Here is a 21,522-nt window from a genome sequence, read left to right as displayed (position 1 = left end):
TTAGAGTCACACCAAGGTACTTTATGTTATTAGTGGCTATTGTGAAGGGTGTTGTTTCCCTAATTTCTTTCTCGGCCTTTTTGTCTTTGGTATACAAGAGGGCTTCTGATTTTTTTGAGTTGATTTTGTATCCTGCCACTTTGCTGAAGGTGTTTATCAGCTGAAGAAGTTCTCTGGTTGAATCTTTGGGTTCGCTCATGTATACTATCATATCATCTGCAAATAGTGACACTTTGACCTCTTCCTTTCCGATTTGTATCCCCTTGATCTCCTTTAGTTGTCTTATTGCTCTGGCTAGGACTTCAAGTACAATGTTAAAGAGATATGGAGAGAGTGGGCAGCCTTGTCTTGTCCCTGATTTCAGTGGGATTGCTTTAAGTTTCTCTCCATTGAGTTTGATGTTGGCTATAGGCTTGCTGTATATTGCCTTTACTATCTTTAGGTATGTGCCTTGTATCCCTGATCTCTCCAAGACTTTAAACATAAATGGGTGTTGGACTTTGTCAAATGCTTTTTCAGCATCTAAGGAGATGATCATGTGGTTTTTCTCCTTCATTTTGTTTATGTGGTGGATTACATTGATGGATTTCCGTATGTTGAACCACCCTTGCATTCCTGGGATGAAGCCTACTTGATCATGGTGGATGATATCTTTGATGTGTTCTTGGATTCGGTTTGCAAGTATTTTATTGAGTATTTTTGCATCAATGTTCATAAGAGAGATAGGTCTGAAGTTCTCTTTTTTGGTTGGATCTTTGTGTGGTTTAGGTATCAAAGTGACTGTGGCTTCATAGAATGAGTTTGGTAGTGTTCCTTCTGTTTCTATTTTATGGAATAGTTTGAGGAGAATTGGTGTTAGTACTTCTTTGAAGGTCTTGTAGAATTCTGCGCTGAAGCCATCTGGTCCAGGGCTTTTTTTGGAGGGGAGACTGTTAATGACTGCTTCAATTTCCTTGGGAGATATAGGACTATTCAGTCTTTCTACCTGATCTTGACTTAATTTTGGTAGATGGAATCTGTCAAGAAAGTTATCCATTTCATTTAGATTTTCAAATTTTGTGCCATATAGGCTTTTGTAGTATGACCTAATAATCGTTTGGATTTCCTCAGTGTCTGTAGTTATGTCCCCATTTTCCTGTCTGATTTTGCTGATTTGTATGGTTTCTCTCTGCTTTTTAGTTAGTTTGGCTAAGGGTTTGTCTATCTTGTTGATTTTCTCAAAGAACCAGCTTTTTGTTTCATTGATTCTTTGGATAATTTTATTTGTTTCTAATTGATTGATTTCTGCCCTTAGTTTGATTATTTCCAGCCGTCTGCTCCTCTTGGGTGTATCTGCTTCTTTTTTTTCTAGGTTTTTCAGTTGGGCCATTAAGTTGTTTGTATGTGATGTTACAGATTTCTTCTTGTAGGCACTTAGTGCTATAAATTTTCCTCTGAGCACTGCTTTCAATGTGTCCCATAAATTTGGGTATGTTGTGCCTTCATTTTCATTGAATTCTAGAAAGTCTTTAATTTCTTTCTTTATTTCTTCCTTGACCCAGCTGTCATTGAGTAGTAAGTTGTTCAGTTTCCATGTGCGTGTCGGCTTTTTGTTGTTTCTGTTGTTGTTGATGTCCAGCTTTAGTCCATGGTGGTCAGATAGTATACAAGGGATTATTTCAATCCTTTTGTATCTGTTGAGGCTTGCTTTGTGACCAACTATATGGTCTATTTTGGAGAAGGTTCCGTGTGGTGCTGAAAAGAAGGTGTACTCTTTTGAGTTTGGGTGAAAAGATCTGTAGACATCTATTAGGTCCATTTGATTTAGGGATTCTGTGAGTGCTTTTATTTCCCTATTTGGTGTCTGTCTGGTTGATCTGTCCCTTGATGAGAGTGGGGTGTTGAAGTCTCCCACTATTAAGGTATTAGGATCAATGTATGATTTAAGCTTTAATATTGTTTCATTTACGAATGTAGGTGCTCTTGTATTTGGGGCATAGATATTCAAAATTGTGATGTCCTCTTGTTGGATTTTTCCTTTGATGAGAATATAGTGGCCCTCCTTATCTTTTTTGATTAACTTGGGTTGAAAGTCTATTTTATTAGATATTAGGATGGCTACTCCAGCTTGTTTTCTGGAACCATTTGCTTGAAAAACATTTTTCCAGCCCTTTACTCTGAGGTAGTGTTTATCTTTGTTGCATAGGTGTGTTTCTTGGATGCAACAGAATGTTGGGTCCTGTTTCCGTAACCATTCTGTTAGCCTGTGTCTTTTTATTGGTGAGTTGAGTCCATTAATATTGATAGATAATATTGACCAATGCATGTTAGTTCCTTTTGTAATGGAGTCGATGATCTTACCTTGTTTCATTGCTTGTTTTCTTTTCATTTTTGTTGGGATGTTATCTGTATGCCCTGTTTTCTTGGGTGAATTCGTTTTCGTTGGATTGGAGTTTTCCTTCTAGTATCTTCTGTAGGGTTGGTTTGCTGTATAGATATTGCGTAAATTTAGTTTTGTCATGGAATATTTTGTTTTCTCCATCTATGTTGATTGAAAGCTTTGCAGGGTATAGTAGTCTCGGTTGACATTTGTGATCTCTTAGAGTCTCCATGATGCTTGCCCAGGCCCTTCTGGCTTTCATAGTTTCTGATGAGAAGTCTGGTGTGATTCTGATAGGTCTACCTTCATATGTTACTTGGCCTTTTTCCCTTGCTGCTTTTAATATCTTTTCTTTGTTCTGTAGATTTAGTGTTTTGACTATGATGTGACGTGATGTGTTTCTTTTCTGGTCTAGTCTATTTGGTGTTCTGTAGGCCTCTTGTATATTTATGGACATCTCTTTCTTTAAGTTGGGAAAATTTTCTTCTATGATTTTTTTGAAAATATTTTCTGGACCTTGGAGCCTGGAGTCTTCTTTTTCATCAATTCCTATTATTCTTAGATTTTGTCTTTTCATAGCATCCTTGATTTCTTGGATATTTTGTGATTGGAATTTTTCTGATTTTACTTTTTCTTTGAGAGAAGTATCAATTTCTGCAAGTGTGTCTTCAGCTCCAGAGATTCTCTCTTCCATCTCTTGTATTCTGTTGGTGATGCTTACTTTTGTGGTTCCTGATCTTTTCTCCAAGTTCTCCAGCTCAAGAGTTTTCTCATTTTGTGTTTGCTTTATTGATTCTAATTCTGTTTTCATGCCTTGCACCATTTCTTTTATGTGTTTGAATTTGGATTCCTGTCTCTCTACGATGGACTCTATTTCTTTGTTCATTTCCTTTTTGTATGCCACTAATTTTTTCTCTACTTGTGCCTCTATTTGTTTGGCTATGTTTGCCTGTGTTTCTTTAAGGGTTTTGTCTATTTCTTCTTTCTTTACCTCCAATTGACTGGCCAACTCTTTGAAAGATTTGTTCATTTCCTCCTTATAAGCCTCAAATAATTGAGCAAGCATGGCTTTAAGGTCATTTTCCTGTGCTTCTGATGAATTGGAGTATCCATCGATTTTGGGGTTTGCTGGTGAAGTCATGATGTCCTGATTTATGTTGGAAGTGTTCTTTCGCCTACCCCTGGCCATTGGCTTGTCTGAGACCTTCCCTGTTTGTTTTTGGATTCTGCCGATCAGACTGGTACTGTCTCTCTCTCGAGTCTGGAGAATTCTTCAGGAAGTTGAGAGAGGTCCCGTGTCCTTAGCGTATGCTGAGGACTAGCTGTACCTGTGGGAGGAAAGTACGCAGGCGCAAACAGAGGCAAATGCAAGCGTGCGTGCGTGTGTGTGTATATATGTGTGTGTGTGTAAGTGGGTGTGGGCGTGTGTCTCGAGGGACAGAGTGATGGCTAATGTTGAACCCTTGAGTGTGTGGGAGGGGCTCTGCAATGTATATGTCGCAGGCGCTAGTGATGATCGCAGCGCAATTTCTGGCATTAACTGCCTTAACTCCTCAATTAGACCCACAGAGCAGGAACTTCAATGTTCCAAGTGCCCCTCTGTTTCCCAAAGTGGGTATATGGGTGGGAGGGGGTTCGATGCCTGGCTTCTGTTTTAGCAGAACCCAGGATCAGTGGAGCTGCAGATTCTCAAGGGTGCACTCACTTACAGGCAGGACACTTGGCAGAGATCGGCGTATCTGGGCTCTCTGCTCTCTGGTTTGGCCCTGCTTCTTTGATGTGCTCCGCCAGTTCCGTGCTGCTGTCACTGCCAGGTTATGAGGTCTTGCTGCAGCTGGAGATTTCAGGGTGGTCACGTCAGTGGGAATCGGGGTAATCAGCCTTTCTGTTCTCTGGTTTGGCCCTGGTTAGTCTTAAACTGGAGGGCTGATGTGCCCCGCCAGCTCAGTGCTGCTCCGCCGCCAGGTTAGAAAGTCCCGCTGTAACTGGAGACTGGGTTGCTAGTCCAGATGCTTTCTGGGAAGTCCTGGGGTCTCTTTACTGTGCTCTCCAAGCTTCGGAGGCCCAGCGCCTGGTGTGTCTAGCTTGTATGGCGTTTTTGTCTGGTTTTGGTGATTATATAGCGAATTCTCTGTCACTGTGGGATTGGGCGGGCCGTACCAACAGTGATGGTGCTCCTGCGGAGCTAGTATGGCGTCTAGCAGACTCGGGCCCTGGGAGGATGGTGCAGCCGCCGCTAGTGAATCTGGGACTCCGAGACACAGTACTGCTGGCCTTTGCCGATAAAGGGCTTGGGGCTCCGCCTCAGTGGCTGCAGGCCCCAGGCAGTTAGGTCTGCGCTGAGAAAGGCGAGTCGGCTGTGCCTGTGCTGAGGAGGAGGGAGGTCTGGGGGAGGGGAGTGCCGAGAGATCAAAGGATCGTTTCTCACCTTCCCCAATCAAGTCCGTGGGTGACCCGAGACCAAGGTTTTCACCTCCTGCGATGTTCCCTGTTGTTTAGAAAGTCTCTCCGTTGTTTCCCTGGCTTCAGAAGTTCTTCCACACATCAGCTCAGAACTTTATCTCCTCCACAGCTCGGAAACTGTGTGTGCTAGTCGCCATCTTGGCTCCTTTTTTTTTTGTTTTTGTTTTTGTTTTTTTTTTTTTTTTTTTTTTGGTGTCCAAACATAAAATTCACAATCACTGTGTAGTCACAAAATAAATGCCAATATTATCAGCCACTGAGACAAGAATGCTTTCCAGGATAACCAGATTTTATCCAGCTAATGACAGATAAGAAAGAAGGCTTAGTCTATCAGCTACATATTGACAACTGCTTAGTTAAAGCCTGATTTCCATTTCAACACTAATGCCTGGCTGGCAAGGCAGATAAACACTCTCCCACTCAGAACCTTAACCCTTGGGTCAGGCTATGCTAATCTCATTTGGAACTGTCTGTAAGCATCTTGTCCATTTAACCCTGAATTCCAAGGTATTTAGCAACATGTACTGCTTGGCGTGCAGTGCTTCAGTCTGTTTATCAAATATGTGAGCAAAATTTTATTATAAAAGTTATACATTGTGATTATAACTATCTTTGCTTTCTGCTTTCTTTTTAGTTTCTAGTTAGGGGAGGAAGAGATGGAGGAAGGGAAGGTGAGAAAGAGGGAAGTGGTATTATCTTTCCTCTTTGGTTGATTGTGCTGACTATAGTTGATGAACGGCTCTCGTATGCCAGGCACATCCTCTTCCTAGACATTGAGCCGTGAATATAGGGCCACTTATTTGCCACTGAGGGCTTCCACCCTCCTGACAAGGCAAATAACACGGAGACAAACACAAAGGTGTAACATGTAGAGTCCAGTCAGGGTCTTTATGAAAAGCAAATGAGCAAGGTTTGGGCTTGGGAACACTAGGGGTACGCCAGGGATATGTGGACATCAGAGTAGAGGCATAAGGGAGGTGACCTCTATGAAGGCTGAGAGGATGGCCATGTTCAAGGACTGGCAGGATCCATGTGCTTCTGTAGAAAAAAATGTGTGTGGCTAGTGAGTGGCCAGTAGGGATAAACCAGGGACGAGGCCCCTCATTCTCATAAGACTGAAAGAAGGACATGAAGATGAGCACAAATATACACAAAGACAGAGTACCAGAGCACCAACTGAGCTCTAACCATCATTTCTAAGTGTTAAGTTTCTCAGTCAAACAGATGCCCTAAACGTGAGCAGGACTAGTACCCTCTTGTTCTCTGAGCATAGCTCACCTGGACCCAAATTCCCACAAGAATTGGATCTTCCATCGTTAGTTCCAATTTCCTCTAAGAGGCAAAACTGGAGGGCTAAATCTATATGTGGAACTGTACCAGACCCATATCCACAGCCACAAAGCTGCCAATGCTTTTCTTCCATTTACAGTGCCCTGGCCAGCAAACAGACCGGAAGCAGGAACCAGCTGTGTTCAGTTACCTCAGTGACAGCAGGAATCTCCATCATAAACATCACAAGCCCTGGTGGGCAGGCAGGTGGAGGTGCCCCACAATGCAGAAAGCCTACCTCTGCAGATGGTGCCATTTCCCACATAGCCCGGCTGGCAGGTGCAGCTGTGTCCCTGGACTGTGTTGGTGCAGATGGCATTTTTGTCACAGTTGTGCTGTCCACTGCCACAATCATCATGCTCTGCAGGGTGGGAGAGAAGGAGAGAAGATGTCTTTATAAGAGTAGAAACAGCTAAACTGAGGAAGTATTCTGGAACTCACCAACAAGAATGGCAGTGACTAGCCAGTCAGTGTGAATCAGGCCTTTGATTATAGCACTTGGGAGAAGGACTGAGGAAAGAGGATGTCAAGTTTGAGGCAAGCCTGGGATATATAAGGACTTCCTCTTTGGATCTACTGTCTTTGTCCTAGAGAAGCCATGGAACCTACCATATGTTGATATTTAAGTTTTAGGGAATGATCATCAATCTGTACTGGAGAATTTCCTTTGTGACCAGCTCTCATGTTTCTAAAAAAGATTCTAAACAGCCTGGACATGCAATACCAGGTTCCAGTAACACTCTTTCACCCAAATCATGGCAACCAAAGATCTTTTCAGAGATTACTAAGTTCATACAGGAGAAGTCCAGCACAGCCACTCCTGGACAAACAGTGTCTCAGTGCAGGGTGTGGCAACTGAGTGACACCATAAATTGATTGACAAGACTAGTGGTTTCTTGCCTGAAATGGGAATATAATAACCCATTTTTACAGTTACAAACATTCAAGTGCATCAAGGACAAGAGAGGCCAAGCCCAGAAAAGCCACTGTCTATAGTACACATAGTCTCTTCCCCTCTCTCTTCCCTCCCTCCCTCCTTCATTCCCCTCTCTTTACTCCTTCCCTTGCTTTTCTTTTGAGACATAGTTTTGTTTATACAGAGAGAGTGTATCCAAAGAAGAAGGCCCAGCTAACAAAGCCTGCCAAAGAGCATTTGCCAACAAGCACTTCCAAAGGATAACAGGAGGCCTACTGTGAGTTGGAAAGGGCATGGCATTCAGGACTCTGATGAGTCCTTTCACAGGGCTAATTCTCCAAGTTACTCATTATTATAGGCCTCAGCAGTAACCTGTGGAGCAAGGAGTTATATGATACTGAAGCACCTGGGGTAAAAGCAACTCAGGAAGAAGACTGAGATAGCTACACTACAGTGTAGCTGTATTGCCCAAGTTTGAGACCAGCTCTCATAAGTAACTACCCTCCCCTCACATAGCCCAGAGGTATAGTTGTGAAAATGACTACTCTATAAATAAGCAATGTAAAAAAAGTGTATGCCCTTTATTTCTCTCACAATCTGCTATTATCAATAACTTCTTAAACATTGCAGGAAAGGAGTCAAGTGAAGTTATTAAAATCATAAAAGGTTGTAATCAAGAGAGTAAACTCCAGCTAGGAAGTCAAAGAATAGCACTAGTTGGAATAAAAAAAATTTTAAATCTAATATACTTTGTAAAGTGAAGTGCTAAATCGATGTAGTAATCATTGAAATGTTTTTCTTTGTTAATTTCTTGTTTTAAATTTCCTAACAAGACCTTCACCATGAGAAAGGTTAAATCTCACAAAAGCTAGAGTTTACATAGAAAAATATCTGGTTCATTGGATACTTCATATTTTCCAAAGAGAATACCTCTTGAGGCATAAAGACCAATCAGAAATATCAGAAAGGAGTGAGAAGAGAGGGTGAAATTTAGAAGGAAAGACTTCTAGCCTGAGAAAAAGCCATCTCTAGCATGCTTCAGAATAGGAGAAGCCCAAAGATGTCCAATGCTGATTACACACTACCAACCATCTAGGATATGTAGACACAACATGAGATGACACTCAGAACATCAAGGTAAAGATACAGACTCTAGGATTTACAATCTCCTATGTAAATTAATCACATAATAATTATTGTAATCTATGTGCTAAAACAAGCACCTAGGAGAAGTGAAACAGGGTTAAGTAGGTGAATATACTTCTTCCAGCCACCAGGACATAACTAGAGCAATCACTGCTCTGCTAATGGTATCAGGACAATGGGCATAACTCTGAATTATTTGGACAAGCACCTGTGGTCATGCTAAGAGGAACACACAACCTGGAATGAGAATTCATGACAGAGAAGTCATTTCATCGACAGGAGAGAATATGCTTCGTGCAGGAACATATAAAATTGCCTTTCGAGAGTAGGGGTAGTTTTCTAAGTTAGAGTTTCCTACAAACTCTCAAAATAAAAGAATAGTGTGTGTGAGGTGAGGGTCATCAAATATTTCAAAGTCAAGTCCATCCTTGGCTACTGCTCCTGTCACTCAGGATCTGAGAGGACAATTCTCTTGTGCAATGAGCTGATACCATTGCTTTCCTGGCACTAGAACTTTATTCTTGTTCTATGTAGGTTTATCATATTGCTTTTCTGACTCAAAATACTCCCCCTCCATGTGGTCAGAATAAATATAGCCATGCCTAGCTTTAAATAACACTTCAAACTCACATTTTTAAAATCCTTTCCATGGAAGAAGTCAAAGTAGCGCTATTCACAGATGACGTGATAGTATATATAAGTGATCCCAAAAACTCTACCAGAGAACTCCTTCAGCTGATAAATGCCTTCAGCAAAGTGAGTGAATATAATATTAACTCAAAAAAAATTAGTAGCCCTCCTGTATACAAAAGACAAAAGGGCTAAGAAAGAAATTAGGGAGACAACACCCTTTATAATAGCCACAAATAATATAAAGTACTTTGGGGTGACTCTAACCAAGCATGTGAAAGACATGTATGAAAAAACCTTCAAGTCTCTGAAGGAAGAAATTGAAGAAGATATCAGAAGACAGAAAGATCTCCCATGCTCATGGATCGGTAAGATTAATATAGTGAAAGTGGCTATAAAAGCAATCTACAGATTTAAAGCAATCCCCATCAAAATACCAAAACAATTCTTTACAGAACTTGAAAGAACAATTCTCCATTTCTCATGGAAAAATAAAAAACCAAACCCAGAATTGCTAAAACAATCCTGTACAATAACAGATTTTCTGGAGTTATCTCCATCCCTGATCTCATGCTGTACTATAGAGCAACAGTAATAAAAACTGCATGGTACTGGCATAGAAACAGAATGGTGGATCAATGGAATCAAATACAAGATCCAAAAATAAAACTGCACACCTACAGATAGTTGATTTTTTACAAAGAAGCCAAAAACAATACAATGGAAAAAAGATAGTATATTCAACAAATGGTGTGGTCTAATTGGATATCTACATGTAGAAAAATGCAAACAGATCCATACTTATCACCCTGCACAAAACTAAAGTCTAAGTGGATCAAAGACCTCAACATAAAACCAGACACACTAAACCTGTTAAAATAGCCTAGAACTCATTGGCACAGGAGACAACTTCCTGAACAGAACACCAACAGCACAGTCCCATTTATTGATTGTTAAGATAAAAAATCAACAAATGGGACCCCATGAAACTGCAAAACTTTTGTAAAGCAAAGGACACTGTGGTTAGAACAAAAGGATAGCCCACAAATTGGGAAAGGATCTTCACTAACACTGTATCTGACAGAGGGCTGATGTACAGAATATACAAAGAACTTAAGAAGTTAAACAGCAACAAACCAAGTAACCAATTAAAAACTGGGGTACAGAGCTAAACAGAATTCTCAATAGAGGAATATCGAATGGCAGAGAAACACTTAAAGAAATGCACAACGTCCTTAGATATCAGGAAAGTGGAAATCAAAAAGACCCTGAGATTTCACCTTACACCCATCAGAATGGCTAAGATCAAAAACTCAAGTGACAATACATGCTGGAGAGGATGTGAAGAAAGGAGAACCCTCCTCAATTGCTGGTGGGAATGTAAACTTGTACAACCACTTTGGAAATCAATTTGGCACTTTCTTAGAAGATTAGGAAAGTGCTACCTCAAGATCCAGCTACACCACTCCTAGGGATATATCCAAAATATATTCAACCATACAAGGACATTTGTTCAACCATGTTCATAGAAGCTCTATTCCTAATAGGTAGAATTTGGAAACAAACTAGATGTCCCTCAATGGAGGAATGGTTTCAAAAATTATGGTTCATTTACAAAATGGAATACTACTCAGCTATTAAAAATAAGGAAATTTGCAGGCAAATGGTGGAAACTAGAAAAGATCATCTTGAGGGAAACCAAAAGAAGAAAGACACACATGGTATATACTCACTTATAAGTGGTTATTAGACATATGATATAGGATAAACATACTTAAATCTATACTCCGAAAGAAACTAAACAACAAGGAAGACCCTAGGGAAGATGCTCAATCTTCATTCAGAAGGGCAAACATGATAGCCATTAAAAACAGAAGACAGGGAACGAGACAGGAGCCTATAACAGCCCTCTAAATGACTCTACTGATTGAGTTATCAAAGCAGAGGCTGAGACTCAGAGCCAAACTTTGGGCAGAACAGATGAAATTTTATGAAAGAAGGAGGAGACAGAAAGACCTTGAGGGGACAGCAGCTTCAAAAAGAGCTTCAACAGAGCCAAAAAGAACTAAGCCCTGAGGTCCCTGAAGAGAATGATATCCCAACCAAGAACAATGCAGGAAGAATTTCTAAAACCCCTGCTCAGATTTAGCCCATAGATTCAGTCTCCAAGTGAGGTCCCTAGTAAGGGGAGCAGGGGCTTTCTCTGGCATGAACTCAGTGTCAGGCTCTCTCCTTCCCCTTCAGGGGTGTAGCCTTGCCAGGCCACAGAGGAAGACAATGCAACCAGTCCTGGGCTAGGTTAGAATAGGCTAGGGTTGAATAGAAGGGGAGGAGGACCTCCCCTATCAGTGGACTAGGGAAGGGGCACAGGGGGAGAAGAGTGAGGGATAGTGGGATTGGGAGGAGACAAGTGAGGGGCCACAGCCAGGATACAAATAGAATAAATTGTAATATATGATAATAAAAAATAAATTTAAAAATCTTTTCCATATCTGCTCTCTTAGACCATGTGAATTTCACTTAGTGTGTAGTTTATTGTATTCCACTGTAGAAACAACTATGCAATACTGCATTGCGATATTTTCACATTTTGTCACCAATACCAATTAACTTTGAAGAAACTCGTATCATAATCATGGGACATTTTGAAGTCCTCTCTTTATCTACCAACATTTAGATAACAGTATTGAACCAAGGGAATTCTAAACACTGAACTACATTTCATTTAATTCACCCAACAACCAGGAGAATTTTTCTCATTTTATAATGAAGGAAGTGATTTTTAAAAATACATTGAACAATCTACCAAGCATCAAAATATGAGTGAGTGAGTGTTCAGATTTGAGAATATTCATACCAGGTGAATCATTCCAACACTGAGCAGTGATTGGAAGCCACCTGGGTATTGCCAGAGTAAAAGCATGACAAGTGAAAGTGGTCTCATCTTGCAAAAGATCAAACAAGCATCTTCTGTAAGGCTCCTGGATTCCCAAGGCTCCCCTAATACTTCCAGAAAGTCTGGCTCTGTCCCAAAGGCTGAAGCTTGTGAAGCTCCCCCATCTCATTATCTGAAGTCTTGGTAAGTCTACAAACAACTGGACCTTTAAAAATGTATCTGACAAACTGGTCACAGTGGCACACACCTGTAATTCCAGCACTTGCGAAGACAGAGGCAGGCAGATCTCTGAGTTCCAGGCATACCTGGTCTACAAAATGAGTCCAGGACAGTCAAAGCTACACAGAGAAACTGTCTAGAAAAAAAAAATCTATCTGATGGAGAGAAACAAGTAATACATGATTTCCTTCTAAAAATATCAAATTGCCTTTCCAAATGCTGTAAATAATGCCAAAGCTACACCATATGTAAGGATTTATGAGAGGTAAGAAGATATAAGGTGAAGAAAAATTGATTCCAGAATCAGGCATCCAAGGCTGAAGATCGTGGGCTTGATAGTTTCTAGCTAAGACCATTTTACTAGCTTGTGCAGTCTCTATGTATCTCATTTGCTAATAGTAAAACGTCAAGCAACAGGACCTGTCTCCTGAGACAGTGCTGAAGGCTAACTGAAGGCTATAACTCAGTGAATGTAAGCCAAACACAACATACTGCTGCTTTGTGTGCTCTGAGGGAGGTATTTCCCTATCACTGTTACCGGCGCAGTAGTCCTACTGTCACTTATAATGCTTCTGCGACTTTTGAACTCACTTACTAGATGGTAGGTAAAATTAATAAAATGTTCTCTTTCCTTTAGTACTCACAACTTGGGCTCAAGCAAAGTGTTCCCTGTCCAACGATAGCAGAAGAAACAGCCAGGGAGTTGTTACTTGTTTTTTGATGACTTCTTTTATCTTGATGCTTTATAATAACTCATCCACCAAAAGTATAGATTTCTCCTTCTGACAGCCCCCAGGATAATCCCATTTCATTTCCACCACCAAGCTGCTCACACAACACAGCTCCTCTCGCTTAAGCCTCAGTACACCTTCCTAACAGCCCTGCTCCCCTTCCCCCCACTGCTTCATTCTTCACATGGCATGTACCGAAATCTTCTGGAAAATAAAATCTGATTATCCTACCATTGCTGCTTAAAAACAAACAAATAAAAATCCAACCACCTCCTTGCTGTTCTTAAGTAGACAGATTTTAAAACTCATCAGTCACAGCATGGTGCTGTCTCTGCTCTGTTCCAACCAAAACTGCTTTGTCTCCTCCTTCAAAAGGTCCTCATTCCGTCTTGTCCATATGCACTTTCCTCTTCCTCCTACATCATAGGATTTTCTTGTCCTTGATATCTCAATTAAGTCTTCACCCCATCACAGGAAGAAAACTAGATTTCCTAGGCTGGAGCCATTTGCCCTGTAACATTTTCATATCATAGCCAGAACTTCTCCTCCACGGGTTAATCACACTCATATTCCTGCATTCATTAATGTATGATGGATGTCTTCGTTCTCTACTAGAGCACAAATCTCTTGAGGATAGAAATTATATCCTTTTTTTTTTTTTTTTATTATCTACAGCCTCTGGCAGAGCTTCTAAAATGTAAGTGCTAATACCAATACTCATTTGTAAAAAGAGGGAAGGAAGGAGAGAGGAAAGGGGGAGGGAAGATAAAAGCTGCAAAAGGGTCAAGGAGAATTAAGACAAGAAGGTACTATTGACCTAGTGGAGATGATTGAGAGGAGGGAAGCTAAACAATGAAGCAGCTGACCATAGGATAGTGTTGCATTTCTTTCTCCTGGTGACTCTGAGGAGACAGGACAAGAAGAAAGAGGGTTCAGATGCTACTGAAGACATAATCCACAAATTGAAATAAAGTATTTTTCAGCCATGTATCTGTTAGAAGTTTTGGATCTAGATTATGTAAAGAACTTTTACAATGTAATATTAAAATTTTAATGGCATTGTAAATATGCACAAAGTATTCAATGAAGATTTCCTCAAAGAAGATACACAGATAGCAAATAAATATATGAAGTAATGTGTGTACTTAGGAAATTTTAAGACCAAACTGAAATATTACTTCAAACCCACTAGAATAACCATGACTATAAAAACAGAAAATAATAAAATGGGCAAATAATGTGAAGGTATTGAATCAATTGTACATTGATAGTAGGTGTATAGAATATTTCAACCACTTTGAAAATTAATTTAGCAATTTCTCAAACTAGGAAACAAAGGCTTATTATAGCAATCTCAGCAATACATCCAAGAGAAAAGAAAACCTATGTCTACACAAAGACCTGTATTCCAATTTCCATAACAGCTGAAAGGTGAAGTGATGGTCAGCTAATGACTGGTTAAAGTAAATGTGAAATCATCATCACACCGCGGCTTATTATTCAGTGATGACACAAGACGAAGTGCTAATAGATAACACCACATGAATCACAAATGAGAACATTCATAGAGGAAATGAGAAGAGCCAGCCTCATAAGGAACACATGTTAAGTTAGGTAAGTTTATGAATACAGAAAGTGGATTCATGGTTTCAGATGACACATTTTAGGTGGATAGGGGTGACCACTGATGGACATGAGGTTTTCTCTTTGAGGTGATGGATGTACATAATTGGGTTTTGGAAATGCTTCTGTGAGCACTTGTCACCATGCCTGATGTTTGATGCCTGATGCATGGTGAAAGGAGAAAAAAAATTCCTGTCGTTTGTGGTCTGGCCTCCACACATGCTGTGGCACATGTGCTCCTTACACACACACTAAAAAAATAACAATTTTAAAGTAGTGAATGTCATTCTCTATAAACTAAATACCATTAAATGTATCTAAAAGGTCACATAAGATATTCTGTCCATGCATTCACAGAAATGTAAAATCTCACTAGGGTCTAGACCTAAATAAGATCAGAGAAGAAAAATTCCTTATGTTGATTATCTTGCAAATGGCTCAGATATGATATATTCTGTTCTTCTCTAGTTGAAAACACTATTTTATTTCATAGCAACATATGAGATGTGTTATGTACAAAATAAATCAATTAAACAACCTTCCCTAGTTTCCTAAATACAAATTCTGAAACAATATGATTTGGGCTTAAGGATGTAGGTTATTTATAACACAATGCAGTTTTTTTGTTGTTCTTGTTTCTCTCTCTCTCCTTTTTCTTTTTTTTTTTTTAATTTAAATCTTTTATTTATTTTTTATTAATTACACTTTATTCATTTTGTATCCCCCCATAAGCCCCTCCCTCCTCCCCTGCCAATCCCACCCTCCCTCCCCTTTCTGCATGCATGCCACTCCCCAAGTCCACTGATAGGGGAGGTCCTCCTCTCCTTCTTTCTGATCTTAGTCTATCAGTTCTCATCAAAAGTGGCTGCATTGTCCTCTACTGTGGCCTGGTAAGGCTGCTCCCCCCTCAGGGGTAAGTGATCAACGAGCAGGCCAATCAGATTATGTCAGAGGCAGTCCCTCTTCCCATTACTATGTAACCCACTTGGACACTGAACTGCCATGGGCTACACCTGTGCAGGGGTTCCAGGTCATCTCCACAAATAGTCCTTGGTTGGAGTATGAGTCTCTGGGAAGTTCCCTGTGTTCAAATTATCTTGTTCTGTTGCTCTGCTTGTGGAGTTCCCGTTCCCTCCAGCTCTTACTATTTCCCACTTCTTATACAAAAATCCATTCACTCTGCCCATCAGTTGGCCATCAGGCTCAGCATCTGCTTTGACAGTCTATACTGCAGAAGCTTTCAGAGGCCCTCTGTGGCAGGTTTCAAGGTTGTTTCCTGTTTTCTTCTGGCTTTCAGAGGCCCTCTGTAGCGGGTTCCGAGGTTGTTTCCTATTTTCGTTTTCTTCTGATGTACATCCTCTTTGCCTTTCAGGATGGGGATTGAACATTTTAGTTAGGGTCCTCTCTTTTGCTTAGTTTGTTTAGATGTACAGCTTTTAGTGGGTTTATTCTATGTTGTATGTTTATATGAGTGAGTATATACCGTGAGTGTCTTTTTGCTTCTGGGTCAACTCACTCAGGATGATCCTTTCCAGGTCCCACCATTTACCTGCAAATTTCATGATTCCTTATTTTTCATTGCTGAGTAATACTCCATTGTATAGATGTACCACAGTTTCTGCATCCATTCTTCAGTTGAGGGGCATCTGGGCTGTTTCCAGCTTCTGGCTATTACAAATAAAGCTGCTACAAACATGGTTGAACAAATGTCCTTGTTGTGTACTTGCGCCTCTTTTGGGTATATGCCTAGGAGTGGTATGGCTGGATCTTGAGGAAGCGCTATTCCTAGTTGTCTGAGAAAGCGCCAGATTGATTTCCAGAGTGGTTGTACCAGTTTACATTCCCACCAGCAGTGGAGAAGCGTTCCCCTTTCTCCACATCCTCTCCAGCATGTGTTGTCCCTTGAGATTTTCATCTTGGCCATTCTGATGGGTGTAAGGTGAAATCTCAGGGTTGTTTTGATTTGCATTTCCCTAATGGCTAATGAGGTTGAGCATTTCTTTAAGTGCTTCTCTGCCATTCGATATTCCTCTGCAGAGAATTCTCTCTTTAGCTCTGTTCCCCATTTTTTAAGTGGATTACTTGGTTTGTTGCTTTTCAGCTTGTTTAGTTCTTTATATATATTGGATATGAGTCCTCTGTCAGATAGAGGGTTGGTGATGATTCTTTCCCAATCTGTAGGCAGTCGCTTTGTTTTGATGACAGTGTCCTTTGCTTTACAGAAGCTTTTCAATTTCATGAGGTCCCATTTATTGATTGTTGCTCTTAGAGCCTGTGCTGTTGGTGTTCTGTTCAGGAAGTTTTCTCCTGTACCAATGAGTTCTAGGGTATTCCCCACTTTTTTTTCTAGCCGATTTAATGTGTCTGGTTTTATGTTGAGGTCTTTGATCCACTTGGACTTCAGTTTTGTGCAGGGTGATAAGTATGGATCTATTTTCATTTTTCTACATGTAGACATCCAGTTGGACCAGCACCATTTGTTGAAGATGCTATCATTTTTCCATTGTATGGTTTTGGCATCTTTGTCAAAAATCAGGTGTCCGTAAGTGTGTGGGTTTATTTCTGGGTCTTCTGTTCGATTCCATTGATCCACCATTCTGTTTCTATGCCAGTACCATGCAGTTTTTATAACTGTTGCTCTATAGTACAGCTTGAGATCAGGGATGGAGATACCTCCAGAAGATATTTTGTTGTAGAGGATTGTTTTAGCAATTCTCGGTTTCTTGTTATTCCATACAAAGTTGAGAATTTTTCTTTCCAGGTCTGTAAAGAATTGTGTTGGCAATTTGATGGGAATTGCATTAAATCTGTAGATTGCTTTTGGTAAGATGGCCATTTTTACTATGTTAATCCTGCCAAGCCATGAGCATGGGAGATCTTTCCATCTTCTCATATCTTCCTCTAATTCTTTCTTCAGAGACTTGAAATTTTTTTCATACAAGTCTTTGACTTCCTTGGTTAGGGTTACGCCAAGGTACTTTATGTCATTTGTGGCTATTGTGAATGGTGTTGTTTCTCTAATTTCTTTCTCAGCCCTTTTGTCTTTTGTATACAGGAGTGCTACTGATTTTTTTGAGTTAATTTTATATCCGGCCACTTTGCTGAAGGTGTTTATCAGCTGTAGGAGTTCCCTGGTAGAGTTTTTGGGGTCACTCATATATACTATCATATCATCTGCAAATAGTGATAATTTGACTTCTTCCTTTCCAATCTGTATCCCCTTGATCTCCTTCGACTGTCTTATTGCTCTAGCAAGGACTTCCAGCACTATGTTGAAGAGATATGGAGACAGTGGGCAGCCTTGTCTTGTCCCTGATTTCAGTGGGATTGCTTTAAGTTTCTCTCCGTTCAGTTTGATGTTGGCTATAGGCTTGCTGTATATCGCCTTTACTATGTTTAGATATGTGCCTTGTATCCCTGAACTCTCCAGTACTTTAAACATGAATGGATGTTGGATTTTGTCAAATGCTTTTTCAGCATCTAGGGAGATTATCATGTGGTTTTTTTTTTCTTTCAGTTTGTTAATATGGTGGATCACATTGATGGATTTCCGTATATTGAACCACCCCTGCATACCTGGGATGAAGCCTACTTGGTCATAGTGGATAATATCTTTGATGTGTTCTTGGATCCGGTTTGCAAGTATTTTGTTAAGTATTTTTGCATCAATGTTCATAAGGGAGATTGGCCTGAAATTCTCTTTCTTTGTTGAGTCTTTGTGAGGTTTAGGTACCAAGGTGATTGTGGCTTCATAAAATGAGTTTGGTAATGTTCCTTCTGTTTCTATTTTGTGGAATAGTTTGAAGAGAATTGGAGTTAGCTCTTCTTTGAAGGTCTGGTAGAATTCTGCACTGAAGCCATCTGGTCCTGGGCTTTTTTTGGATGGGAGACTTTTGATGACTGCTTCTATTTCTTTGGGGGATATAGGACTATTTAGTTGATTTACCTGGTCCTGATTCAGCTTTGGTGAGTCAAATCGATCAAGAAAATTGTCCATTTCATTTAGATTTTCAAATTTTGTGGCATATAGACTTTTGAAGTAAGTCCTAATGATTGTTTGGATTTCTTCCGTGTCTGTAGTTATGTCCCCCTTTTCATTTCTGATTTTGTTGATTTGGGTGGTGTCTCTCTGCCTTTTAGTTAGCTTGGCTAAGGGTTTGTCTATCTTGTTGATTTTCTCAAAGAACCAGCTCTTGGTTTCATTGATTCTTTGAATTGTTTTATTTGTTTCTAATTGATTGATTTCAGCCCTGAGTTTGATTATTTCCAGCCGTCTACTCCTTTTTGGTGTGTCTGCTTCTTCTTTTTCTAGGGTTTTTAAGTGGGCCATTAAGTTGCTTGAATGAGCTGTCTCGAATTTCTTCTTGAAGGCACTTAGTGCTATGAACTTTCCTCTTAGCACTGCTTTCATTGTGTCCCACAAGTTAGGGTATGTTGTGTCTTCATTTTCATTGAGTTCTAGAAAGGCTTTAATTTCTTTCTTTATTTCTTCCCTGACCCAGCTGTCATTTAGTAACAAGTTGTTCAGTTTCCATGAGTGTGTAGGCTTTTTGCTATTTCTGTTGTTGTTGAAGTCCAGCTTTATTCCATGGTGATCAGACAGGATACAAGGGATTATTTCAGTCTTCTTGTATCTGTTGAGGCTTGCTTTGTGACCAACTATATGGTCTATTTTGGAGAAGGTTCCATGAGGTGCTGAGAAGAAGGTAAATTCTTTTGTGTTTGGGTGTAAAGTTCTGTAGATGTCTGTGAGGTCCATTTGATTCATGACCTCTGTCAGAGATATTGTTTCTTTGTTTAATTTCTGTTTTGTTGACCTGTCCTTTGTTGAGAGTGGGGTGTTGAAGTCTCCCACTATTAATGTGTGGGGATCTATATGTGGTTTAAATTTTATCAATGTTTCTTTTACAAATGTGGGTGCTCTTGTATTTGGGGCATAGATGTTCAGGATTGTGATGTCTTCCTGCTGTAATTTTCCCTTGATGAGTATGAAGTGTCCTTCCCCACCTCTTTTTATTAATTTTGGTTGAAAGTCTATTTTATCAGATATTAGAATGGCTACTCCTGCTTGCTTCTTGGGTCCATTTGCTTGATAAACTGTCTTCTAGCTCTTTACCCTCAGGTAATGTCTATCTTTGTGTCTTAGGTGTGTTTCTTGTATGCAACAGATTGCTGGGTTTTGTTTACGTATCCATTCTGTTAATCTGTGTCTTTTTACTGGAGAGTTGAGTCCATTGATGTTGAGAGAGATTAATGACCAGTGGCTGTTAGATCCTTTGATTTTGATGTTGGCTGTGTTCATAAGTTTGTGTGCTTGGTTGCTTTTTGTTTTGCTGTAGTAAGGTTAATTATTTCCTGTGTTTTCTTGACAGAAGCTAATTTTCTTGGGTTGTATTTTCCCTTCCAGTGTCTTCTGTAATGCTGGATTTGTGTGTAGGTATTGTTGAAATTTGTTTTTGTCATTGAATATCTTGTTTTCTCCGTCTATGAGGACTGAGAGTTTTGCAGGGTATAGTAGCCTGGGTTGACATCTGTGTTCTCTTAGGGTCTGCATGATATCTGTCCAGGCCCTTCTGGCTTTCATAGTTTCTGTTGAAAAGTCAGGTGTGATTCTAATGGGTTTGCCATTATATGTTACTTGGCCTTTTTCCCTTGCAGCTTTTAGTATTTTTTCTTTGTTCTGTATACTTCCTGTTTTGATTATTATGTGGCGGGAGGATTTTCTTTTCTGGTCAAATTTGTTGGGTGTTCTGTAGGCCTCATGTATCCTTATTGGCTTCTCCTTTAACTTGGGGAAATTTTCTTCAATGATTTTGTTGAAAATATTTTCTGGGCCTTGGAGAAGGGAGTCTTCTTTTTCCTCTATTCCTATTATTCTCAAATTTTGTCTTTTCATATTGTCTTGGATTTCTTGGACGGTCTGTGTCAGGAATTTTTTGGATTTCACATTTTCTTTGACAGATACATCGATTTCTTCCATTGTATCTTCTACACCTGAGATTCTTTCTTCCATTTCTTGTATTCTGTTGGTTATGCTTACCTCTGTAGTTCCTGTTTTCTTCCCTAAATTCTTCCTCTCCATTATTTCCTCCATTTGTGTTTTCTTTAATTTTTCTAGTTCTATCTTCAGGTCTTGAGTTGTTTTGTTTACTTCCTTCACCTGTCTGCTTGTATTTTCCTCTTTTTCTTTTAGTTCCTTCAACTCTGTCTCTTTGATTTCTTTCAGTGATTTAATTATTTCTTCTCTGAAGGCCACAAGCTGTTTGGCTGCATCTTCCCGTATTTCTTCACGGATGGCCCTAATTTGCTTGTCTTTATCTTCCTCCATTTCTTTACGGATAGCCATGATCTGTTTGGTTTTATCTTCCTCTAATTCTTTACGTATTTTATTTGTCTCCTCTATTATCCTCTTCATCAACATAGATGTAAGGTCCTCTTCTTGCTTTTCTATTATGCTGCATTGTTCAGGGCTGTTCGCCCCTGGATGGCTGGGTTCTGGAGATGCCATATTGCTCTGTCTTTTGTTGGTTGAGCCTTTACGCTGACCTCTACCCATTGGGCTGATTTAGGTTTTGGCTGTTAGTTTCTGTGCTTCCTGGAGTCCTGAGGTAGGGAGTATCCCCTTGGCCGGAAGATGATTTTTCCTGAAGGAGTCCTTCTCTGATTTTTGGTTATGGTCACTGTATGGCCAGTGCTCACCTCAGGTTTATAGCCCTGAGTAGTAGCTGTGGTCTATGTTAGGCAGGGGGGGATCTCCTCTTACCCATAAAATTTCTCAAGACAGCTGCCCCACTGCTGGGTTTCTTGTTATAAATTTAGTGTGCTGCTGCTCACTAAATTTCCATGTACAGTCCTCTTGAAGAAACTGCTGATTCCCTAGCTATGGGGTTTTCTCCCAACAGGGAAACTCAGTCTGTTATCCTGGGGCGCACAGTTCTGTCTGAGAAAGTGGGAGGTGCACTCAGCAAGTCTCTGGGCCAAAGGCTGATTGCTCTGCTCTGGACCTGGAGAATGTGCACCTAGGTTGATTTGGCACCTGGGGGCACTGTTCTGGTCTGGAGGCTGGGTGCCTCACTCTGGACCAGAAGCTGTGTGTCTCTGTCTGGGATGGCGGCTACAGGCACTGCTCTGGTCCAGACGCTGTGGGTGCAGCCCCCCTGAAGGATCAGGGATTCCTACAGTTTTGGCAGTCCAGCCAGGGACAACTGGC

The 21,522-nt window shown here is 40.3% G+C and overlaps 1 protein-coding gene across 2 annotated transcripts in view; it reads right to left on the bottom strand.

Moving 5' to 3' along the window:
- Nell1 (neural EGFL like 1) overlaps positions 1–21,522 on the bottom strand; it is a 950,996-nt gene that overhangs the window by 368,320 nt on the left and 561,154 nt on the right. For both annotated transcript variants that reach the window (XM_055608364.1, XM_055608365.1), the window contains exon 14: positions 6,390–6,512. In XM_055608364.1, coding sequence (XP_055464339.1) covers positions 6,390–6,512 — 123 coding nt within the window. The remainder of the gene's footprint in view (positions 1–6,389; positions 6,513–21,522) is intronic.

Source organism: Psammomys obesus, unplaced genomic scaffold (assembly GCF_907164565.1).
Source record: "Psammomys obesus unplaced genomic scaffold, mPsaObe1.curated_primary_1811, whole genome shotgun sequence".
NCBI classification, from domain to species: domain Eukaryota; kingdom Metazoa; phylum Chordata; class Mammalia; order Rodentia; family Muridae; genus Psammomys; species Psammomys obesus.
Note: the sequence above shows the minus strand (reverse complement) of the source record. Positions and strands in the feature narration are given on the sequence as shown.